Below are 25,264 nucleotides of genomic sequence, written 5' to 3' on the forward strand. Positions count from 1 at the left end.
AACTTAAGAGAATGTTGGTCGAGGATACCTAGGTACCATCAGGACCCAAGGGAGAACGTTAAAAGGAGCAAATGGGGGTGCCGCCAAAGTTACTGATAGAGGTGGTTCTCAGTAAAGATTTTGATCGATTGTCCTTATATCACCACTTGAGAATTAGGGTAACCACCCAACAGGGGTCCGTTTGTGGTAATAAGAAGGATACAGATTGGTTAAGATAGGTCTTAGACTATGAGATCTTTCTTTATATTCGTCCTCGGGCTATGACTGGAAGTTACAGTTGGTCATGAAATCATCAACTTTTTCAACCCAAATTTTGACTTTTCCCCTTCTCGACTGCCTAACTCATTTACTGCGGCTAAACGATGTCTACCTACCTCTGCTTCGCCCTTCGATCCCGTATGATGATGATGGTGATATTGCCTATGAGTAAGAAACGAAGCTGCCAGCCCCAGATCTGCCCCCGTTAAGGGGGGAGGGACTGGATTACTGTGTGCTCTCCGTTTTGCTCACCTTACAAAGCCCTTTCCTTCTACCATAACGCTTACTACTTCTGCTAGTTGTGCAATGTTGTGTTCTCGCCGTTTAGCTTCCTTTGCCGTGATCCGTCTTGACAACCGCTGGGTACCTATATACGTAGACACCTATTTGCCTATTAAGGTATAGTGTTACGGAAAACTGTAGTTAAAGGAGCACTTAAGACAATACTTTAGTTAACAGTACCAGACTTATCTTCTAAGCTACCCCTAAGACCCTTAAGGCTCCCCTAAGTCTACCTCTAGATTTACCTTAGGCTTTAGATCTGCCCCTTAGGCTTACTCTTAAGGCCTCTCTTTTAAGTCTCCCTAGATCTGACCTAGGCTTGCCTTCAAGGCCTACTCTAGATATCTTTAAAGGCAAGCTTAACCAGAGTATTCTCTTAGGGGCCTTCCTTAACTAAATGGTTTTCTGTGACAATGTTCTCAACCCTATATCAATAGAACCACCCTTGGCGTCATGATGTCATTGACTTTTATCTAGTGCTCACCCATAGCTACTACTAGTGACTTTAAAAAGAGCATCTCCTTCCACCTTCCGATCTTGTCTTGTTCGCAGATCTCTACCAAGTATCTTGACCAGATTAGCAGCCTGTTATCAAGAAGACAAGAAGATCGCAGACAACTTCCCGTCAATAAAACCAACTCCCACTATCATACAGAGCACGCACTTTTCAATCCCTCCAGTATGTATCATGGCCGAAGAACTCATCCATACCTCCCAAATAGCATACGCTAGCCCAGTCGTTGCTCTACACGCGAGCCCAAATGCCGAAACTGCGTCAGGACAGCCCCTGAAAGAAAGGATTAAGCGGTGTAACGAGTCCTCAGAGGGCTCAGCACCGTTTCATGAAATTAAGCGCGAGGACCTTCGCGTCGGTGGCCCGATCCTATGCCGCTTACCCATGGACATACACTCTATCACAGCCGGTGACGCGCTGATTTCGATCTATGAGTCAAAATTACGCGATAATATTTTGGAAATATTACGAGAAAGGGACATCAGGTGGAGCACCATCGACGTCTTTCGATGCCGCTGGCGCGAATCAACTTTACCCCCCAAGCGAACAATCCTCGTTGAGGCCAGAAGGGAGAATATTGATGACCAATGGGTCAAATGTTGCGAACAGATCAGGAAACTCTGTGTTGAAATCGGAGCCCCTGAGGTCAACATCGAGATATATGACCACAATGCACGTGTACCCGTTGTTTCCCATCCGATCGGTCAGGACGATAGAATAGTCCAGCTCTGGCCCCATCTGAGAGAGACAATTCTTAAGGCTCTAGAGGGCAAATTTTGGTTGACTTTGGATGTTCTCAGGCGGGGAAGGGTAGATGAAGAAAAAGTCCCAACCATCGTCATCACTGTTCCCGATATTCCATCCAATGTTGCAAACCAGTGGAGAGATGTGAGAGACGACATAATTGACATCATCACCGAACATGGCCTCGACGATGTCGCAGTTGAAATCGGAAGAGGGACTGTGGATGACCATAAAAGGGCAGGTGATGGCATGTTGGATGAGCGAGATTGGAGTATGAAATCCCATGTTGGGAGAAGTCTAGCTCGTATGGACGACTCTAAATCAGCTGGAACTTTTGGCGGATTCATAGTGCTAGACTTTCCAAATGCCCCATCCAAAGTCTGTGCCCTTACATGCTTCCATTGCATCGTCAACGAAGACGTTCCAGCAGCAAAACGGGACAGGTGGAGACGAGATGGCATTAGGTGCAATGACTCTGACAATGATATCGTGGTTGCACATCCGTCCAAGCGAGACCACGATGATATGATACAGCTTTTCAGACGATCTATCGCCCGGTATCGAACCCGTCAATTTAAGGAACTTGAAAAACGAGCTCAAGACCCAGAAGACCCTCTGAATCCTTCTGAACGGAAAACTTACGAAACCCGACTGAAGTGTATTGCCGAGTTTGAGAGCAAGATTAAACGAGCTGAGGAGTTCATTGACGGAAACCATCACTACTTCGGTACTGTTTTCGCTGCATCAGGCCTGCGATTGAATGAGTCGAACCGCTCGTTAGATTGGGCCTTGGTGGAAGTGCCAGAGGCAAGACTCTGTAGCAACAAGGTATGAGCAGCTCCTTGAAAGATCAATGACTGTTAACCATTTATCATGTGTTAACTAGAGCCATTCGCGAGATATTAGCTTCCTGATGCCGCGTCAAGGGTGTTCCGCCCATTTGCACCGCAATCCGCCACGTACATTGTGGATTCATCGTCCGATTTAGATATCGATATGCCTGTCAACAAGCTTGGGAGAACCACTGGCTTCACTGAAGGCACACTCAACGGCATTCAGACAACGAAGCTCCTTTCACGGATGGCCGGGGGCCAGTGTGGTGATACACCCAGACAACAGTATGGATGTGACTGGGCGATTGTGCGCAGACCTGGCAGCGATCAGTTCTCCGATTTCGGTGATTCCGGCGCATTTGTCTTAGATATGGATGCAAAGGTTGTTGGCTTGCTTTTCTCTGGAAACGACTTCTCCGGAGCCACTTACATGACACCTGTTTGCGACCTGTTTAAGGACATTCAAGGCATTACAGGTGCGAGCGGGGTGAGGATTCTCGAGACTGAGGATAACCATGAATGATTAAGTGTATCGAGTTTCTCCTTCATATTATAGATAGGCTTGTGTAGATATAAATTCAACGAACTTCAAGTCTACCTTTGGATGAAGATGACCAGATAACGACTACCTGTCAAAACCATAGGAGGCGACCGTCAGTCCCTATGATTGGGATATAGAGAAGATAGGCCAATTAAGTATCGAAACCTGTCTACACTATCCATCGGCCAAGGGACTGACGTGGTGTAGATGCAGCATATCCTGCAACGGACGCGTAAGGATAGACATGTCCGAGCCCAAGAACTGCTCAAGAACCGCCCAAGAGCTGCCTAAGAACTGCCCAAGACAAGAAGAACTGCGCCGGCCTTCTAGCCCTGGTGTCAACTCCATAAGTGGAACTGCCGGTAACCTTCTAACGTTCGTCTTCCTTGTATCCAGGTCTCGATGCTGGAAAACATTTAAAGTATTAAGGTTGGCTTCTCTGGTGGCGAGCTTCCAGGGCCAGAACAGACATCGTGGCGTAACGTGAAACCGCGAAGAGAGACATCAAGTCAAAAGAGTGACGAAAATAGGCAGCTCGAGATCCCAGGCTTGCTCCTGGTACTCCGTATGCGCATCCGCTCCCGGTTTGCCCCTGGTGTCCGCGGTAGGTGGAAATGGTGAATAAACGGTGGAGTGCGCCAAGGGGCCTGAGGGTCCGAATTTTTTTACAGAGATCCTATCATCATCAATTGAACGAAGCAGCACCTTATTAATTACGTAGATCCCGCTGCAGGCAAAGCTGGTTCTTCCAAGGACTTCTCCTTTTCGTCAATTCGTCTTCTGTTCACCGTCTCCGCAGGTCCGGGTTGCTGACAGCTTTTCCTTCCTCTTCTTCGGCCTCTCCGGATACAAACTGTCGCTATCGAACTCGCACCTAGCCATACGGTCAACACGATAATTCCTCGTCTGCTCCTCGATTTGCCGATTCTCGCTGTCGCTGTTGCTCACGCCGAGGTTTGCGGGCTGGAGGATGAATCATTATACCGAGGGAAGAACATAAGAACAAAGAAGATAATCTGATAAGAATGTCGACTCCCATCTACGACGGCACTGAGCCCAAGTATAAGCCAGGCCAAAATACGGATGAACAAGGGGAAACTGCTCAACAGTACAGCTTCCGTGCAATGGAGGAAAATACGCACGAAGATAAGAATAATCGGTTGAAGGTGGACGTGGATCTGGAGCCCGATGAACGTCCGCAGCCTTCGCCCTCGCAGGATCGAGAAAAGGCCAGTCGATTGGAAGACGACCTGGCCATGCTGCAGGCAGAACGGATGGCCTCGAATACAGACCTCCCGGGACGAGACAAGTCTCTCTCTATCAAGCCATCACGCTCCCATCGTACGGACCCCGTGGACGAGTTCGATACCGCAACCAACCCTATACACGAGCATGCGTCTCTCTATAAACCGCCAGAGAACCCGACCAACTCCGTTGCTCGCTTCTTCAAAAAGGTCCACGAGTCAAGCTTCCTTGTCCGCTATTTCACCTACATCATTCCCTTGGTTCTGGTTATACTGATCCCTCTCCTGCTGGGTGCTTTTGTGTTCAAAGATGCCACGGTGGGCGGCGTGAGCATGCTTTGGTTTTGCGTCTGGCTTGAGATCGTCTGGCTCACCCTGTGGGCAGGCAGGATCCTCGCCAAGTTTATCCAATATCCCGTGGCAATTATCGCCAGTCTATTCACCAACAATGCAAAGAAGTGGCGCGATCTAGCCTCCCAGCTAGAATTGCCCGCAGCACTATTCTTCTGGTGGTTGAGTGTGGAAATCTCTTTTCTCCCGACCATGATCACCCATCATGCGGACGGAAACCGTGGAGTCAAAGACTGGGAAAAAATTGTGAACAAGATCATAATTTCGATTTTCGTCGGAGTCACGCTGAATTTGATTGAGAAGCTCATCATCCAACTGATTGCTATAAGCTTTCATCTGCGGACATATGCCGATCGCATCGAGATCAATAAGTTCCAGATTGGCAGTTTGACCAAGCTGTATACCTTCTCGAGAGAGAATACTTCTATGAACGACTCAGACCTGGAAGAGGCTTCTGACAAGCCACGCAGCTCGGGAACCAGGACACCGATGATGTATGCGGACCGTGCCCAGAAGGTCGCTCGAGGCGCCCTGAGTAAAGTTGGCGATGTTGCTGGTGCAGTTGCCGGTGATTTTACCGGTAAACGCGTTAATTCGAGTAGCCACCCTCACCAGGTAGTCTTGACACTCCTGCGTTCGACGGCTGGCAGCCAGGTCCTGGCCAGACGCATATACCGTACCTTTGTTAAAGACGGCTTTGACACGGTTTTCGCTGGAGACCTCAAATCTGCCTTTGACAATAACGAGGAAGCGGATGCTGCCTTTGCAATGTTCGACAAAGACATGAATGGTGACATCTCAATGGAGGAGCTCGAGGCTGTCTGCACAGAGACTGGCAAGGAGCGGAAGTCCATTACCGCATCGCTAAAGGATCTCGACTCCGTGGTCTCAAAGCTCGATGACGTATTCTTCTTCATCGTCGTAGTCATTACGATCTTGGTTTTCTTATCTCTTATCTCGGCCTCTACCGCCGGAGTCCTCACGTCCGCTGGCTCAACCCTGCTGGCTCTCTCGTGGCTGTTTTCTGCCACAGCTCAGGAATTCCTTCAGAGCATCATCTTCGTTTTCGTCAAACATCCTTTTGATGTTGGCGATCGAGTTTCCATCTACGGTAATACCGGCTCAAACCTTACAGGAGACGACTACTTCGTCAAAGAGATAGCCTTGTTGTATACGGAATTCAAAAAGATGCAAGGCCATGTCGTTCAGGCTCCAAACAGCTATCTGAACACCTTGTTTATTCTTAACCAGCGACGAAGCGGTGGTCTGGCGGAAGCTGTGCCTGTCATAATCAAGTTTGGCACGACTCTCGAACAGATCGATGCCCTCCGACAGCGGTTATTGGACTTTGTCACCTCCGAGAAACGCGAGTTTCAGACCCAGATATTGACCGAGCTCAAGGAGGTGACTGAGAACTACTCCATCACCCTCAACGTTGTCTTCTTCTACAAGTCCAACTGGCAAAACGAATTGCTTCGCTTACAGCGTCGTAACAAATTTATCTGTAACCTCATGATTTGCCTACAGGAACTCCAGATCGAAGGACCACGCATGAACTTGGTGGGCTACAGATCTGACCTACCAGCTCATATTGCCCATCAGGGGTCTCCACCACAGTATACAGCTACGCCCGGTGCAAACACCCCAGGTGCGATGACCGACATGTCACAGACCTCGGAAGCACGCGATGCCCTCGGCGATCTTGCACCGTCCTCTGCCGTCCAGATCCATCACACCCAATCCATACTTCGCAACCGCAACCGATCCGGGACAGCGGCCTCGACCCGCTCGCAGGGAGGGCCATCCAAGCGCGTCGATTTCTCCCTTGGCATGAAAGATCTTAGCTCTGACGATATGATATCCGATGTCTTCTGGGACCGTGGTCGAAGAATAGAAGATATCGTGCGCTCCACCAACATTGAAGCTGCCGAACGTAGACAGCAAGAGAAAGACCAGGGTCGACTCGATGTATCAATGGATGGGGCCTCATCTCACCCACGAGCCTCAAACGATTCACGTCAACCATCCAACTTCGCACAGTCCAGAGGCAGCATCTCCCCGTCCGTTAACCGGAACCGATTCTTCGGCCGTATGGGAAGTAGAAGGAGCACGCCCTCACGGAGCCGAACGCGCGACGGTGGAGGCCAGTACGAAGATCTCATGGAACAAGGGCGGTATCAGGCCACCGTCACGGATGATGAACCAGGTCCTGGCCGACCACTAGACCCGCGCTCCGGTAGCGTGTCCACCCAAGGTATCTACGACGACGCCCAGGTGCAGGGCACGATGTGGTCGTCGGGAGTCGAGCGGCAGACAACCTATGACTCTGAACGATCGCTGGAGGATGGATATGAGCTGCGTAATTATCAGCGACAATAAGTTACCACTTCGACTTTACCAATTTTCGGCCCTTCCTTTGGCCCCCTTCATGCATATACTTTTATTCTCTTATAAACAGTCTGTCAGCCATGCACATACCGTACTACCCTTCCTTCTCCCAACATTAGACCATTCCCTTCACCTGATGCTGTTTCCTACCACACGCCGAGCAATCTTTCTTTCCGAGCTTTGTTTCATCTATACATGTTTAATAGGAAGCACCGCAGCCAAAATATTCCATATCACATTAATTGTAGCATCGAGCTGTGTAAAACAGTTTGTCGTTGTAATATCGGTCCGAGACAAGCACCATAAGGCCTGTTTCAGCCTTTGTCTCAGCCGCGCCCCCTTCTCCCCTCCATACCTATGTACCTCTATCCCCCCATACCTGCCTCTATATTGAGGCGTAGCATAGCCTAAAAAGGATAAAAAGGATAAAGTATGCATAACTTATGCCGGCGCACGGGCCGTTACCGGAGCCTTGCGCGGGCCGAAAGAGTCCCGACACGTGATCCGTAGGATGACCTAATCTGCTGAGTCATCTGTACTCGGGACTGTATCTTTCCACGTATACGATACATACGATACGGCGGGTAACAAAAAGCCGTTTCCGTCCAGCCCTACCTCCGTATATGCAAAACATACTTACAGACGACCACAGCATCAGCCCCTTTTCATCCATATCGTTCGACGCCCAACGTTTGGACGGGTTCATGTGGTGTGCTAGAGACGGCTGGCGGGAGCTCGTTTATGCACCTCGGCACAATAATTAAACGTGGTTCAAAGCTGATACGGAGTATATTGCGTGCACCAGTGACGCAGAAGAAGCAATATAATGATGAGCCGCTTGACGTACAATCATATAGACATCAGCCTCCCGATAAAAGTTGGTATGTGTACGGCGTAGGGATTCTGATATGCCTGACCAGGTTGACTGCGGCCGCTTGGAGAAGCGATGCTTGGCCTGTCGCCACGAGAGCCAGTGCCCTTCCACCCAGCACATCCACCGGAAGTTAGTCGCTGCCGGATACACCTGCGATCCGGTTTCCGTTTTAAAACTCCTGGCGCTGTCGCGTGTTATTGGTTCCATGGTTGATGAGGTAAAATTCCACGGGTAAAGGGAGAAACTCCTGAGCAGAGTACTCTTCCGGGCAGTCTTCCGGACGGAACGCGGACAGGCATGAGTTCCAACGCTGGGGAACCACATGGGGAAGGGGTCTTCTTTCTTTTCTTTTCTGGCTCTCCTTTTGTCTTTTGATTGACCGTTCATGGGCTTTTCGTCATTCTTTTCCCGGAGGTGATCGTCTTAATTACTTCCGTGCTTCAAACAAGCTAAATATAAGCTTGTCTATCAGCTTTTAATTATCATCTCTCTTCTTCTCTTTTTCTCTGTATATTCTCTTCGCCATTCGCTGCGAATTGGACAGTCATTTGCCAATCACATACCTATATCATACTCGTCCATACTTCTTCCTTTCACCGTATATCAACCTGATTAGGCCACTGAGTCTCCCCCGCAGAGAATTGCTGCGGTAGATCTCCTATCTGGCGCCGGCCTGTGCAAGCTAGCACGATGGCTCCGGCAGAGGAGAATAAGACCGTCGGGGATCTCAAACCCGATTATAGATTGAATTTCGAAGACGATATAAAATGCAGCGGCTCTAGCTCGACGACCGTGGTCAAGAACGCGGATGATTCAGAGGATATCAGCACATTTCAAGAGGCAGAGCTGCGAGAACTTGCCCGTCAGCTATCTTGTGCATCTCGGCAAGGTGGTCCTGATGTCGAAAGGGATACCCAGCATGTCATTAACCCTTTCCTCGACCCAGAGGCCGATCCTCAACTCAACCCGGATGACAAGAACTTCAACGTTGCCAAATGGCTCAAGACTATTCTTCAGATCACTTCCAGGGACCCGGAGCGGTATCCCAAGCGAACTTCAGGTGTTTCATTCCGGAATATGAATGTCCATGGCTATGGAAGTGCAGCAGATTATCAGAGTGATGTTGGGAATCTACCACTCAAAGCGTGGAGTGGCACCATGGGCCTACTCGGGCTGCGCAAGAAGGTCCGTATCGACATCCTTAGGGACTTTGAAGGCTTGGTCAAAAGTGGTGAGATGCTCGTCGTCCTGGGACGTCCAGGAAGGTATGTATCATTTTAACGTCCTGGTATCTCGTCTATCTTGTCTAACCTCTGCACAGTGGTTGTTCGACATTTCTGCGCACTCTTTCCGGCGAGACACACGGTCTCTATCTGGACGAAGGCAACGACATCCAATACCAAGGTGTCTCCTGGAAGCAGATGCACAAACACTATCGAGGCGAGGTCATCTACCAAGCCGAAACCGAGACGCATTTCCCTCAAATGACCGTCGGAGACACCCTTTACTTCGCAGCTCGCGCCAGAGCTCCGGCTAACCGACTGCCTGGCGTCTCCCGCGAGCAGTACGCATTGCACATGCGTAGTATGGTCATGTCCATGCTAAGCTTATCACACACTGTCAACACGCAGGTCGGAAACGAATACATTCGTGGTGTTTCCGGGGGTGAGAGGAAACGTATCAGTATTGCAGAGACGACGTTGAGTGGCAGTCCTTTGCAGTGCTGGGATAACAGTACCCGAGGCCTCGACAGCGCCAATGCCTTGGAATTCGTGAAATCGCTTCGTCTCTCCACCAAATATTCTGGGACAACCGCCATTGTTGCCATATATCAGGCTGGTCAAGCAATCTACGATGTAAGTTGGTCGTTGGTCGTTAACAGCCATTTGGTTTTCTTTGTCCGGTCTCGCTAACCCCCACGCCCTAGATCTTCGACAAAGCCATAGTCCTTTACGAGGGCCACCAAATTTATTTTGGAAATGCCATTCGGGCCAAACAGTACTTCCTGGATATGGGCTTCGAATGCCCTAGTCGACAGACTACAGCTGATTTCTTGACGTCGGTAACCAGTCCTTCAGAGAGAAGAATCCGACCTGGCTTCGAGTCTCGAGTTCCCCAGACCCCCGCTGAATTTGCACAGCGATGGAAAGACAGCCAGGACAGAAAGGAACTCTTGGAGGAGATCGAGGTCTACAATAACACATACCCTCTACATGGCGAACAGCTGCAAATATTCCAGACCTCCCGTGTCGCTGAAAAGGCTACATCAACTAGCAAAACTTCCCCTTACACTCTTTCATACGCCATGGAAATAAAACTCTGCATGTGGCGAGGATTCCAGCGACTAAAGGGTGATATGTCCATGACATTGACCTCTATTATTGGAAACATTGCCATGTCCTTGATTATTGCCAGTGTTTTTTATAATCAGCAAGAAACCACCGACAGCTTCTTTTCTCGAGGATCCCTGCTTTTCTTTGCAATTCTAATGAACGCTTTCGCAAGTTCTCTGGATATCTTGACCCTATGGCATCAACGCCCAGTCGTTGAAAAACATGACAAATATGCGTTATATCATCCTTCAGCCGAAGCTATCAGTTCTATACTGGTTGACCTGCCGGCAAAACTGGCTGTTGCAATTGTATTCAACCTAATCATATACTTCATGACGAACCTGAGAAGAACGCCCGCCCACTTCTTTATCTTCTTCCTCTTCTCCTTCACCACGACCCTGACGATGTCGAACGTCTTCCGTTCCATAGCCGCCGTTTCTCGTACACTGTCTCAAGCTCTGGTCCCTACGTCAATATTCATGCTTGCATTGGTCATTTATACTGGCTTCACTATCCCCGTTCGCGATATGCGTCCCTGGTTCAAGTGGATCAGTTATATAAACCCGATTCAGTATGCGTTCGAATCCCTCATGATCAACGAATTCCACGACCGTGAATTTACCTGTGCTCTCTATATCCCAACCGGGCCACCATATGCCAACGCTACCGGGAAATCTAGGATTTGTGCTGCCAAGGGAGCTATGGCTGGAAAGACAACCGTGAACGGCGATGTGTTCCTTAACGAGTCATACTCTTACCAAGCTTCTCATCTATGGAGAAATTACGGTATCATCGTTGCATTCTTCCTTTTCTTCCTGTTCGTTTACATTATTGCCACAGAACTTGTCAGTGCCAAACCTTCAAGAGGAGAAATTCTTGTCTTCCCCAAAGGCAAGGTCCCTGCATTTTTGAAAAAGTCCAAGAAATCCGACGATCCCGAATCAGCATCGACGGATGAGAAGCAACGAGTAGAAAACAACGGCCATGACCAAACCGCTGCTATTGTCAAGCAAACTTCTATTTTCCACTGGGAGGATGTCTGCTATGATATCAAAATTAAGAAGGAAACCAGGCGTATCCTAGACCATGTTGACGGCTGGGTTAAGCCTGGAACTCTAACAGCTTTGATGGGTGTGTCCGGTGCTGGAAAAACGACCCTCTTGGATGTCCTTGCAAACCGTGTCACGATGGGTGTTGTTACCGGTGAAATGCTTGTTGATGGACGACTACGAGATGACTCCTTCCAGCGCAAGACTGGCTATGTTCAACAGCAGGATCTTCATCTGGAAATCAGTACTGTCAGAGAAGCATTGGTATTCAGTGCCATACTTCGTCAACCCAATTCTACCCCCCGTGAAGAGAAAATCGCATACGTGGAGGAAGTCATTAAAATGTTGGGAATGGAGGAATACGCCAATGCTGTTGTTGGGACTTTAGGTGAAGGCCTCAATGTTGAACAGCGAAAGCGACTCACTATCGGTGTCGAAATCGCTGCTAAACCGGACCTTTTACTCTTCTTCGATGAACCGACTTCTGGACTTGACAGTCAAACGGCCTGGTCTATCTGTACCTTGATGAGAAAGCTGGCAGATCACGGTCAAGCAGTTTTGTGTACAATCCATCAACCCTCCGCGATGTTGATGCAGGAGTTTGATCGATTACTATTCTTAGCCTCCGGTGGACGAACCGTTTACTTCGGGGAGCTTGGAAAACATATGACTACCCTCATTGACTATTTTGAAAGTAAAGGGGCTGCAAAATGTCCTCCCAATGCTAACCCTGCCGAATGGATGTTGGAAGTCATTGGTGCCGCACCAGGGTCGAAGACTGACAAAGAATGGCCAGCCATTTGGCGAGATAGTGCTGAACGTGTCGAGGTTCGTCGTCACCTTGCTGAACTTAAGTCGGAGCTTTCCCAGAAGGCTCAACCTCCTCGAGTAGCCGGATATGGTGAATTCGCTATGCCGCTTTGGAAACAATATCTCGTTATCCAACACCGTATGTTCCAGCAGTACTGGCGTAGTCCAGATTATATCTACTCCAAAGCCTGTCTTGCTATTGTTCCGGTATGTTATATCCTAGGCGTCTTCCTCTGCCTTTAAGCGTCATACTAACCACATAATCTAGACTCTCTTCATTGGTTTCACTTTTTATAAGGAGAAGCTCAGTTTACAAGGCCTTCAGAACCAAATGTTCGCCATTTTCATGTTTATGATTCTCTTCCCGAATCTTGTCCAGCAAATGATGCCCTACTTCGTCATCCAACGCTCTCTCTACGAAGTTCGCGAACGGCCCTCGAAAACATACTCTTGGATAGTATTTATGATTTCCTCCGTCGTTGTTGAAATTCCCTGGAACGCCCTCCTTACCGTCCCCGCCTTCTTCTGCTGGTACTATCCGATAGGATTCTACAAAAATGCAATTCCCACAGACTCCGTGACAGAACGCAGCGGCACCATGTTCCTCCTCATCTTGATTTTCCTCATGTTCAGCTCGACATTTAGTTCCATGGTCATCGCGGGTATCGAACAAGCAGAGACAGGAGGAAACATTGCTCAGCTTTGCTTCTCTCTAACCTTGGTCTTCTGCGGCGTTCTAGTGACTCCCACCGCCATGCCTGGATTCTGGATATTCATGTATCGCCTATCGCCATTCACATATTTCGTTTCCGCCGTCCTTTCTACAGGTGTTGGAAAGACCGATATTGAGTGCGCAGCCAACGAGATACTCCGTCTTGCCCCTGAGGCAGGGAAAACGTGTTTGCAGTATTTGGGCCCTTATACCTCGTATGCTGGAGGAAAAATCCTCAATCCTGAGGCTACCGATATGTGTGAATTCTGTGCAGTCGCCGATACTGATACGTTCTTGAAGGGATTGAATATCGCCTTTGACGAACGCTGGAGAAATATCGGTATCTTGTTTGGATACATTGCATTCAACATGATCGGAGCTGTTGCTTTGTACTGGCTGCTCCGTGTCCCTAAGAAAAAATCTGGGGTAAAACAAGGGCCGCCAGCGAAGCAAGAGAATGATGCAAAGGCATCATAACTGTGTTCTACGAATACTCGATGCCACTTTAGGGCCGTCAACCCTATGCACATACTCCCTGATACATATACCACATCTCACTAAAAGCTACATTTTTGATGCCTTTTCTTGTCTCGCAATAGACTAGATTTTCACTGTTTACATGTCATATATCACTACCTTGTATACAATTTTTTAATAATAACTATCCCTGGGGATATTTTACGCTGTGTTATCCTTGTTCCATGTCTCACTCTCATCTCTTTCCACCTACATTGATAGATATTCCGTACACCCCCGTCTCTATAAATAGACATATTCTCACACATAGCATAAACGTCGATGCGCCTCAAGCGTTACTCCATATATTTCTTCATACCAATTTTTTTTAGCAGTCCCAGGAGTTGGGGAAGACTCTAAATTTGGATATGGACACTTCGTGCTTGTCGTGTGATTGGTGGATTTGTGTGATAAGAGCTTTTGCGGGAAGCATAGCATGGACACTGGCCGTTTATACGAGGTTAACTACTCCATAATGGTGAGTGGTAAATCAAAAATAGAAACTTGGCCAAGGTTACCCGACTTAACTCTTGATATCCAGTCTTCTCGTTGACGTCCCTATCTCTAGATATGCATTTCCAAATAGCCCGATGGTTGCCCCCGATTTGCTGTCATCTGCCCCGTACCCCATAAAGTTTCGAGTTGTGATTACCCCCCCTTGCTTGAGGAGGAAGATCTTGAGGCGAAACGTTTGGCTCAGAACAAATTCCCAAATTAACAACATATTTATTAATAATTGTGCATATTTTCTGATGAGTCACGCACGGGACAGAAGGCATCTTGCATGTGTAACAAAGGAAGCCATCCTGATTTGGTCGGTTAACGTGGCTGCGGTCAATAGCCTATTTTACCCCCCTACAGTTTGGTTTTATTTTTATCTGCCTTGCCGCCCTGAGACAGAGACCGCACGGCCAGCGAGAAAACTAGCTTTTAAGGCACCAGGTGTGTAGCGAATGAGTTGCGAGGGCAAAGGGCAAAAAGAAACACACTTTGCCAGGATCTGGTCCGCTGCCCATGGTTAGCTAGAGCAGAGAATAAAATGCAAATGGCAAGTTGTATCATTTGCTCCCAAAACCTTCGCCTCACGGACGTGCAGTGTTCTCTCTTTTCTCGCTCAGCTTCAACCCGGGTACGGGTCGCTATTCGTTCCTACCATGCAGACCCCTGTTCAGCTGACGCCCGAGGCATCCACGGCGCTTAAGGAACAGAAGCTGACCAAGCGATCTGCGGTGCAAGGACGGAGTCCGTCCGTAAACCCGGAGTGCGGCAGTGCGTGCGTGAGGGAGTGCGTGCACTGTTAACTGCGACGTGCGTGCTCTGCGTCGTAAAACTGATGACGAAGTTCGGGGCTCTGATCCCCTTTGACGAAAAGTCCGAATAATGGGAAGCGAAAGACCGACAAAACAAATATTATGACCCGTTTCTCGTTAGGGGATCATAGAGGGAGAACGCCGACGGTCGATGCAACACATCATCCACGCGGGCGGATGGATTGCACGCGTGGAAACACAAAAAAATTATGGCGGTTTTGCTTATTTTTCTGCTGCATCTGTATACAGTTTTTCTGGTCACTTGTGTCCCGTTCCTCATCCTTCTAGAAGGGGCCGGTTTCCAGTGCCAGATGGTTTCAGAACTTTCTCGCCAGGCCAGCCGATGAGGCGAGAGCAGTTTCCATATTTGCCTGTCTGCCATACCCTCGTGCAGTCCCGTATGGAGTGTCAAAATATTGTTAATGGTGTGTAGCACGGCTGAGGGAACCAAACGAGGGAGAACTTTATAATTAAAATGCTTAGGAAGAAACCCCGTGGGGGCCAGAACCTTTGTGGTTTTGACTCCTGGGCGGCCCATCGGCCTAAACTTGTCAATTTTGTCCGTTAAGTTGATGGAAATGATTTTCAACGGACTGGTCGGCCAGCCTTTCGACATCTAAACAACTCCGATAGGGGGAGGGTTGCTGCGTAGCGTAAAACCCACGCCCAGTTTTCTGAACCACGGGTCCATTGCGCCGATTATGCATGGAGGAGGATCGACCTGCGACACAAAGGCCTCCGTCTCCTGTGCCTGGGAAGCATGTTACCTAACCTCTGAGGCCGACCGACGCCCATATCCGGCTAGAAAACCCGCCAGTCCCACGCTTGGGGCAGCATCTTCGGGCTATCTCGAGCGGACTCCGTATCTCTCTCCCGAACCCGTCGATCAAAATCTGAGGAATGGTCACACAGGCAGAAAGGCCACGGACGCTGTACGTTGCACTCTGGCATGTAAGGCGGTTGATTCGCACTGCATCAGACAATCTGCCTTAAAGTCAAGAATTAGCCTGGTTCATGGGCACCAGCAACCAACCAGTTGCAGAGTCCGGAGTATCTCGACGGTGATTTGACGATGGGCTAGCTTCACCACTGACAGAAGTCCGCGCGCCTTCTCATGCACCCAGAGAGCGGCACATCGAAGGTTTTGGGTAAAATAATCAGGCCAGAGAGACAGGATGGCTGGCACAAATGAGCTGTCAGGTTGATTTTCCACGAATTGCAGCCGCAGTCCAATCAATAGTCGGCATCGCACGGAGTATACATCCAGAGAGAGCGAGTTACCCCGTCATTTGGACAACTCCGGCTGATACCTGCGCCGGAGAGACGTCCGTCTTGATATCTCTTGTGTTTCCTCGTCGATGGAAGCAGTAAAATCACCGGAAAACGAACAAAAAGTAAAGGTTGGCAGAAAAAAGGGCGGACTTCCTACTTTGGTAATTGCTACGACCAACTCAACCTGCACCGTAAATGTTAGATCTCAACACTCGACAAGACATTCTCACGACGACGACCAGTACTCTGCAGCGCCAGTCTGGACGGTGAGCGGGCGAGGAACGGTCGGAGTTCTCTCGTGTATGACGCAGATGATCGACATGGCAGATTTCATGGAGTGAGTTAGCCTACATATTTTTGCCATCGTCGTCCTAACCTCCATCGTCAAGCAGATCTTGATCCTACAGAAACACAGCCCGCAAGGGGGTGACGACAGGCATCCATGCTCTGCCACGCCTTCATTATTGCGCCTGGTCTGCGGTCTGCGGGGCCTGCCGCATCGGCTGATTCGCTGCGTGGCCGGATGCCTGGACGCCCAGAATAATGTCTATCTGCACAAATTACTGATTACAAAATCTTGCCCAGGAGGAGGGTGCCCTCTGTGGCCGTGATTGGAGAGGGCCGCAGAACCTGCATGCAGCGTTGCTCGAAGGATCAGACTCTGAACATGAAACTCGTGTGGGACAAGGTCCAACTCGGCCTCCTCGGAGCGACCACACATATTTTTCGACATGGGTCCCGTTAAGGCACGCATTCCAAATAGCAGTGACTTTTGGTACGATGGAGTACACCTCTAATACTCGGGTGATGCGGTCCGAATCCTCCTACTCAAAGTTTCGAGACTGATCCAATCACTGCATTCCCTTGGACCGGCTAGCGTCCACCTTTACGAGCAATAGCGTACTCAGACACGTGTTATGATCCCCAGCTCAAGGGTAGAACCTTGATCTCGAAGGTTGTCTGTCAGCTATCGATGATATATCCCGCAGTAACGGGCAACCAAGGACGGGTAGTGGGACCCTCTCTCTGAGATGATGGTACATGCTCTTAGATCCTACGCGTGGAAAGCCAAAAAGTAAACTAGTCAACATGGATCCTACAGACACGACTCAGCATGGTGACTTGAAGTCCTGTTACCGCAGAATAACTCTATAGGCTCCATCGCCATGGGACTCGTCTTCCCTCGCTGTGCCGAATAACCATCGCTCGCAGGTTACGCCCATTTGAAACCACGCTGGCTAGTATACCCTTGACCAATGGAAGGACACGCCGCGCATGCACCAGGTTGGCTTTCGTAAGCCATTATCTTGCAAGAAGTCGTGCTCGACCACGATGCAGGACATCTTTTCCTGCCTCCTTTGCCTAGTCGATCTCTTAGATTATCCCGTATACGGAGTATTGGGACGCTGATCTGAGTTGACTAAATCCAGCCACCCGTCCTGGTCCTCGCGCCCGACCGAGAAATCTCTCGGACTTAGCAATTTCCCCGCTGGAAAACCGACAATAGGCCAACTTTGTACAACCTTAATGGGTGTTTCACAAACTAATTAATCGATATTACATGCTTGCATCTGAACTTGTATATACCTGCCGGATACTGTCTCTTGCCTGCCACTGGCCAACAGCATGGCACAATGGGGAAAATCAGGTACCACACCGTCCGACCCCGAGCCAGGGTCATTCTCAGCTCAACCCTCGAATTCCCTACTCAATTACGTACAAGTGGGCACTTACGGTTTTAAGTCAAGTACACACCTTCAGGGTTTTTTTGTCAGTGTTCCATGATCTGTGAGCGAACCCCTGGCCTCGTGGCCGACAGGATGTGCTAAGTTATCCCTGGCAGGGTGAACGGTCCAAAAAAAATCGGAGAATAGGCCATGAGGGCCTCCACACTCACTAGCCTAGGGGAGATGAAGATGCAGATAATGGGTCGGTAACTTGAGTGGCCACAAATTGTGGATTGTTTACTCGACTCAGCGTCGGGCCAAACACTGCTTCGCCGTGCCTATATCTGTCTAGTTGCAGGAATTAATAGCGACAATTCGCATAGCTAGTGCTGATCGCCATGTGGCAGAGACAAACGTGTCAAACCCCCGAGCTTACACTTAGTCTTTTATTGCTCGTATTCCGGCAAGGATCAGGGCGGACGCTCACCTCGCTTCCTGGGAAGCCATGCAGGGGCGCTGTCCTTGTGATTTCTAGTTGCTCCCTTGAAAATTTTATTTTTATACTTTTCTCACCACGTTTTTTTCCTTTTTTTCTGAAATGGGGCCAGGCATTGAGGCTCTGCATAGTTCTACCGTGTCCGACGCTCTTATCTCTGTTTCTCATGTGGCCTCTGAGAGGAAAGAAGAAAAGAAAAAAAGAAATGTCGGAACCATCAAAGCTGACTAGGTGACCCCTGCCCCCTACACCCGCTACATCATGGCGCAAGGTCGGCGGGCGGTGGAACAAGCTCTCTTCTTGTTCTCTCGGGCCTCAGCTGCTGGCCGCCCTTATATGGCCCCCCCTTCCCTCCCCAGATCCTCTTCCTGCTTTGATCCAACAACCTATTGCCATCATATCTATACATTATAATTTTTCAACGCTCGTTCTTCCTCAGTCCAACTCATGCCATACTGCATACAAAGCTTTACACCGCGAGCCTCCTACCCTACTCCTTCCTGATTATTTCGACGCTGGACTCTTAGCTTAGCGCCGACACATTCATCCGAGGGACTAGTATCGCATTCCAAAACCCAGAGCTACATACCATCTCTTCTATTTGGACACTCAAATCAATTTCGAAAGAATGGGCTCAATGGCAGGCACCGCCTTCCGTTTACCTCTAGACCCTGCGCAAGTCAGCTTCTCGGACGACGGGTCCCTGAACGACTACGACCTCACTTTATCTCCACGATCGGATGATATCAGGATGATGCTAGACCCTAATGAATACCCCTACGACCTTGATACGTCGGGAATAATTGGCCAGAAACAAAATACAACCAAGGCGACCCAGCTCAAGCAACGACTATCTAGCTTCGAGCATTGCAATACAGGCTTCCTATCGAATCCTCATGGGGATGCCGACATCTACACCAGCCCATACCCAATTCAAGCCACAATTCCGTGGGAAACTGATTGCATGCTATATCCGTCCTTGCCGCAGCGCATGGTAAGATACGCCTCTCCATTTGGGTCCTGTGGGGGAGACCAATCTACCTCAGACTCATCCATGAGCGAGTATTCATGGCATTCTCCCAAGCTCTATCCCAGTGTCAATGATGTATTCGACTCACCCGTCAACGAGCAATACCATTACTCCGACAGCATTGACCATGCACTGTCGCGGAGCTTAAGCAGCTCTCAGTATGGAAGCGACTGCTCAGTTTCACCCCGAGACGTGCAGCATTATCCCGACCCAATTCCCGCACAGAGCCCTACCTTCGATGACCTGATGCCTTCCAATAAGGCTCCTCGATCCATTCCAACTTTCATGCCACAGCCTCTCTCTCTACAGAACCTAGACTCACGCCTAAATCAGGACGATCTAATGTTCGGCGAACATCTACAAGCTGGAAACAATGAGATCGTCGATCCGGCATTGGGCGAAGTCTACGCCGATCACCGCAACAGTCTACCAGAAATTACCGCTGCGGAATTTGCCGGTTTACCCCACAAGCGTGTGAAATACAACGAGATGAAGGCAGAGGGAACCATCTCGATGTCAAGTCCCCCACTTTCCCCCAGCGGTAGCGAGGGCGGCGTACGCAAAAGCCGAGCAAAGCCAAAGCAAAAACAATCATCCCCAATTAGCAAACGCACGGCCAGGCGCGGAATCACATCGAAGAGCTCAAGTTTCAGCATGCCACGAAACCGTCAGCAGGCTGCCGATCGTATCTTTTCCTGTGTTTTCTCACCATATGGTTGCACAAGCTCCTTCGCCTCCAAGAACGAATGGAAACGCCACGTCCTATCACAACATCTACAACTCGGGTTCTATCGATGTGACATTGGCCACTGCAAAGTAACCAAACAATCCCCTTCATCCTCGGCATCTACTCCCTACTCCTGCGACTGCTCAACTCCCATCTCCTCCCCCCTTTCCCATTCATGCGCCATTACGACCATGCGCACGCCCAACGACTTCAACCGCAAGGATTTATTTACCCAGCACCTTCGTCGTATGCACGCTCCTTGGTTGACCCTGCCTTCCCCGCATGAGCCTACCAAAGGTGAACGTGAAGCCTTTGACAAACAACTTGACGAGGTACGCGCCAGATGCTGGGTCCAGCAACGGCAAGCACCACAGCGAAGCCAATGCAATTATTGCAGCCATGAGTTCGTTGGCCCACACTCCTGGGAAGACCGCATGGAGCATGTGGGCAAGCATTGTGAGGTAATGGATGTCGAGGAGCGCGAAGACCTTGCTTTGCGCGAGTGGGCGATTGAAGAGGGTGTCATCCAGCCATATGGGCCGGACAAGTGGCTTCTCGCAAGCATCCTGAATGGCAATGGGAAGAAATCTTGTGGCTATTCCTCTTAATCTACACTTACTCGTTGCAAAAAAAACAAACCCCTTTCCTACGAATATGTGTAAATATGTCTCCCCTTTGTTTCTCATGACCTTTCTTATTTTCTTATGTTACGACTCGGGCAAGATTTCAGGAAAATTTAAGCATGGCATTATGTGGTGGTATGGAACTATGGATTTCTTTTATAACGAACACAACGTTTTATATGCCTTTCCTCTCTTTTCTTATGTGACATATATCCCATTTCCTCACTCACGACCCTAATTTATCTGTTTGCTCTATGGGCTGCACATTAATATATCATATCACGATTTGATGACTTGATACACTTCTTATTGCGTTTTTATAGAATTTCCGTCATCTAAGAAAATATATTAATTCCCTTAATACTCCGTTTTTCTAAATCATGCAGATAATTCAAGTGCATCTCGGTGTCAACACAATATCTCTGTGTATCCTCCTCCAATCCCCTTCTAGTGTGAAAAATTGCGAGTATGCTGCAAGATACTCGAGTCCCAGTTGGTCGAACCCTCAACAGATATAAGAATAGCCATTATACCGGCCATCTGTTAAATCCCCAGCCCACTGGCCGATGATGTATGCAAGCCAACCGAGGTGATAATTTCTAGCGTAAAGCACAAGTTTGCAAATGCAAATTCATGAAGGATTTAACTAATGTTAAGGATACTGATAAACGTGCAGACATATCTCCTTGGCAATATTTTAAGGATTCCGGGATTCTCCCGTCCGCCGTTGGCCACGAGGCTGCGTCGCGGCTGCGAAAGTTCGTAAATAACTAAGTGGGGAGATGTAGTGGACGATACCTTAAATGTTAGCCACTCGGCCCTAGTGTATTAGATTGATTGATGGAGGATCATGAAGAGAAATACGAGAGCCAACAAGCTTCGGTAATCCTGTGGATCCTCCGCCATCTCATGGACAGTTGCTTGCCGCGCCTCTCGTGGCAAGTAAATAATTTTCAGTAGAAGGATGAGGCATGGGCTGAAACAATGAAGTAGTTTTGGTCTTGGATGCCCCCGGCCACATATCTGTAAATAGCTAACTTTTCGATGCCAACCTAGACGCCTACACGGTGAGGAAGCGGTGGGCGTTGGAAGGAGATATGTGCCTGGGAGAAGCAGATATGAATGAAGGCAGTAGTGCATGTAATAGTTACTCAGATAAACTATTACCTGCGCATAATGTACTCCAGTATTGAAATTTGAGAGGTCGCTTTGATCTGATGGCCTAGGCACTTTATTTGCCATGTTAGAACTAACAATGTAGGCGCTGTTCATTATACCGTGGGTATCTGCAAGGAACTCTATGTCCGACTTGGGCTGGGTTGTCGAATGAGACGCTTTGTATACCTCTTAAAGAATACACAGTATATTGATCTCAACATTAAAAAACCGTTATTATATATATGTGGCGGTTCGATGGATATATACAAGAACAAATGGGTGATCGCCGGGTAGATCAGTTGGCTATGTGGGTATGGATCTCTCCATTGCTGTGGTTCTCTGCTGCATGGTTCTGGGGTTAGGAATAGCGACAATGCGGGAATGATTTACGCTCGTAGGGTGTAGAGTGCATTGAAAAAATAAATCAAGGCGTAGGAAGGAAAGTTTCAACTTCCAGTGGAAGTCGAACTAGCTTGGTGTCTTGGAGCCTCAAGATTGCCTTCTCTTTTCAACACACTCTCGAAGTTTGGCAATAACTTCGGCAGGATTCTGTGCTCCGAACACGGCAGATCCAGCAACAATGACGTTAGCTCCCGCATCGGCTGCCTGGTCTATGGTCCCAAGGCCTAGTCCACCATCGACTTCGATGTTCATATCTGGGTATTTTGCTCGCAAGGCTTCGACCTTGGGTAGCTCTGAGGCCATGAATTTTTGACCACCGAAACCTGGGTTAACGGTCATGACAAGAACCATCTGATTCACAGCGGTTAGTTGTTTTCTAGGATGTGACTTCCAGGGCCCCCTAATGGAATTCTCTCACATCTGGCCGTTCGGCTGCGTCCTTGCTTTCTAAAATATTCCACAGGACGCCAACTTCGGTGCTCGGCTTGATAGCGATACCGGCTTGCATGCCCATTTCATGAATGTAACGAATTAACTCTTTTGGGCTTGTTTTCTCGGTGGTGGTATCAGAGGGCTCCTTGGCAGCGGTAGAGTTGATAGCAGCCTCGTAGTGGAAGCAATATAGATCGCAGCCGGCATCTTTGAATTCTTTAACCCATTTTTGGGGCTACAATTGAGTAAGCTTGTGATCCTCAGATAAAAAGGGAAACATTGCTCGAGGGAGGAAGAGGGTACCTCGGCGATCATCATATGGCAGTCGAACGTCCCCTTCCCGCCGGCATTGGCCGGCCTTTCCACATGAGTTCTGATTTTCGAGACAACTGGAGGTCCAAAGGTGATGTTTGGTACGAAATGACCGTCCATGATGTCGACATGGATCCAGTCACTGTTGTCCTTCATTAAACCAGAACATGCTGGGCCGAGGGCGCCAAAATCGGCAGAGAGAATCGAGGGAGCTATGATAGCGGGTGGTCCCATCCTGAACGAACTGTCAGTATGCCTTGAATGTATATATTAACTGTCCTCCAAGCTCAATGCCGATGTTGTTCTGGATATTGTGGATGGGATGGAGTAACTGGTAGCTTCATGGATGGATGCGCGATAGTGGGGTGGTGGGGGAATCCGTGCATGTTAGTCAGCAAATGATCACATGACTAAGCTAAACACGAAGCTCTCTAGCTTAGTCAGCACCCCCTCTGGCTTGCTTGCTCTCCACGTCGCTGGCGCTCACCGTCAGTTCGATATTAAAACAAGCCAGGAAGACGAAGACGAAGACGAAAAAGAGATAGAAGAACCTTGCAAGGAGCATCTACAGCCATGGCGGGAACTCTTCCTCCAGCGACCTACTCCACGGATCCCACGCTTTACCTGTATACCTCTCTGACAGCTGGCTCTTCACATATCATCACCGCAACGTCTAGACTGGAAACGATTCTAAAGGCGAACAAGATCCCATTCAGAGCGATTGATGTTGCTACAGATGATAAAGCTCGCATGACATGGGGCATGAGATCGAAGGGCCGGAAGCTACCTGGCCTAGTTAGATACGGTGCCATAGTCGGAGTTAGTACAGCCTTCACACACACACACACACTCTCTCTCTCTCTCTTCCCTTCCCTCTCTACCTTTACTTTCTCTACACCTCCTGTAAGCGGACGCTATCTGTATTGCACGCTGATGTAAGGAATATTAGGATTTAGAACAAATCGAAGAGTGGAATGAATACGGCGAATTGAAAGCACAGATAGCTGCAACCCTGTCAGAGTCGGATGCTTCAAAATCAGAACCGCAGCCGGTGGCTGTATCGCCCGTGGCGGCATTGCCCAAAACCACATCCTCAGCGCCCCATATAAGAATAGGAGATACCCCTTCAAGAACTCCGTCTGGTGAACTGCAGGGCGAAAATATGACGTCTGCACTTCGACAGGCGAGCGAGGAGGCTGCGGCGAAGGCCAAGGATAATATGCGGGCGCGACTGGGATTAAAGCCACAATCACCTTTACAAAAATCGGACGAGCAGAAACCCGAGGGCCAGAAATCGGAAAAGGGGAAACTAGAAGAGAAGAAGTCAGAGGCGAAGAAACCAGAGGAGACGAAACTGGAAGCCAAGGTATCAGAGGAGAAAAAGGCAGAAAATAAGGAAGTAGGGGAGCAGAAGGCAGAAAAAGAGAAACCAGATGAGCTAAAGACAGAGAGGCAGCAAGCCAAGGGAGACAACGAAGAGAAACCTCAAGAAGGCGACGAGGAGGTTGTGAAGCAGGCTGTAGGATCTGGGGCGACACAGCAGCCAACGAAGACAGAAGAGCAGCCGCTGACCAAAACGCTGCCGGTCAGGGGTGCGGGAGGAACGGATGAAGCCGAAGTGAAATCGACTGGCGACTCGAAACCGGAGAAGCCAAAGGACGAGGGAGAGGCAAAGGCGGCCAGCTCGACTGAAACCAAGGAAGCAAAGGATGCATCGGGCCTGGAGAAAGAGGCGGCATGATAGGATGCTGGACCAAACGGTATGGCAGTCAAGGTGCCTTGGTTACTCCGTATACTCCCTCCTGTCACTGCGTTACGAATGTTATCACGAGACACCATCAAGTACATAATATACCATTCAAGCGTTCACATATGTTACGATTTCCCTTTTCACACACTATCGAACTACGGAGTACATTATTGCAGTAGTGAGTACCCAACATTCGCCGCTATACATAGTACGGAATGAATTGCTCTCCGGCTTCGCAGCTGGGGGGCAAAATGTAGAGAGACACGGACCCAGGGCTTGGGGGGATTTGCATCGGATCAGCACGAACACCTCGTCCGTCAAGTCCGCTGGATGGATGAACGGAACTCCGTAGCAGGATGCAACCTCCTATACATCTGATGCCCCCTTAAGGCACCAAAGCTTGGGAGGAAGTACATCTCCATCACGTGACCAAAGTTGCCTATCTTGGGCATGTGAACGACTTCGTACTTCGTCCATCGCTTCCGCCCAATATCATCGCTGCTTGTGACTCTGCCACTCCGGCTGAACCGCGCGAGGACGGCCGTGACAGCGAACAGGCGGCCAGGATGACTTTTGAGACGAGCTGCACGAGTCCACGGGATCCCTCTCGATAGAATGCACGCCAAGGGGGTCCTG

At 49.2% G+C, this 25,264-nt stretch overlaps 6 protein-coding genes across 6 annotated transcripts; 5 read left to right on the forward strand and 1 right to left on the reverse strand.

The window, feature by feature from the left end:
* Positions 1 to 1,228: 1,228 nt before the first annotated feature.
* On the forward strand, positions 1,229 to 3,154 carry GIQ15_04617 (uncharacterized protein; the record flags this gene model as incomplete). The annotated part of the gene is made up of 2 exons (XM_033552034.1): positions 1,229 to 2,626; positions 2,705 to 3,154. 2 exons carry the CDS (start codon positions 1,229 to 1,231, stop codon positions 3,152 to 3,154), a joined length of 1,848 nt encoding a protein of 615 aa, XP_033405764.1.
* A 1,043-nt stretch (positions 3,155 to 4,197) lies between these two features.
* GIQ15_04618 (mechanosensitive ion channel family protein) lies at positions 4,198 to 7,146 on the forward strand (the record flags this gene model as incomplete). Its single annotated transcript, XM_033552035.1, has 1 exon — positions 4,198 to 7,146. One exon carries the CDS (start codon positions 4,198 to 4,200, stop codon positions 7,144 to 7,146), a length of 2,949 nt encoding a protein of 982 aa, XP_033405765.1.
* Positions 7,147 to 8,719: 1,573 nt separating this feature from the next.
* GIQ15_04619 (ABC transporter CDR4) lies at positions 8,720 to 13,410 on the forward strand (the record flags this gene model as incomplete). Its single annotated transcript, XM_033552036.1, has 4 exons — positions 8,720 to 9,294; positions 9,351 to 9,885; positions 9,957 to 12,428; positions 12,490 to 13,410. 4 exons carry the CDS (start codon positions 8,720 to 8,722, stop codon positions 13,408 to 13,410), a joined length of 4,503 nt encoding a protein of 1,500 aa, XP_033405766.1.
* A 5,412-nt stretch (positions 13,411 to 18,822) lies between these two features.
* On the forward strand, positions 18,823 to 20,559 carry GIQ15_04620 (uncharacterized protein; the record flags this gene model as incomplete). The annotated part of the gene is made up of 1 exon (XM_033552037.1): positions 18,823 to 20,559. The coding sequence occupies one exon, from the start codon at positions 18,823 to 18,825 to the stop codon at positions 20,557 to 20,559; it is 1,737 nt and encodes a 578-aa protein (XP_033405767.1).
* Positions 20,560 to 22,221: 1,662 nt separating this feature from the next.
* GIQ15_04621 (ribulose-phosphate 3-epimerase) lies at positions 22,222 to 23,112 on the reverse strand (the record flags this gene model as incomplete). Its single annotated transcript, XM_033552038.1, has 3 exons — positions 22,222 to 22,485; positions 22,553 to 22,801; positions 22,870 to 23,112. 3 exons carry the CDS (start codon positions 23,110 to 23,112, stop codon positions 22,222 to 22,224), a joined length of 756 nt encoding a protein of 251 aa, XP_033405768.1.
* Positions 23,113 to 23,451: 339 nt separating this feature from the next.
* Positions 23,452 to 24,619, forward strand: GIQ15_04622 (uncharacterized protein; the record flags this gene model as incomplete). The annotated part of the gene is made up of 2 exons (XM_033552039.1): positions 23,452 to 23,781; positions 23,828 to 24,619. 2 exons carry the CDS (start codon positions 23,452 to 23,454, stop codon positions 24,617 to 24,619), a joined length of 1,122 nt encoding a protein of 373 aa, XP_033405769.1.
* Between the last annotated feature and the right edge of the window lie 645 nt (positions 24,620 to 25,264).

Source organism: Arthroderma uncinatum (genome assembly GCF_011692745.1).
Source record: "Arthroderma uncinatum strain CBS 119779 chromosome Unknown scaffold3, whole genome shotgun sequence".
In the NCBI taxonomy this organism is placed as follows: domain Eukaryota; kingdom Fungi; phylum Ascomycota; class Eurotiomycetes; order Onygenales; family Arthrodermataceae; genus Arthroderma; species Arthroderma uncinatum.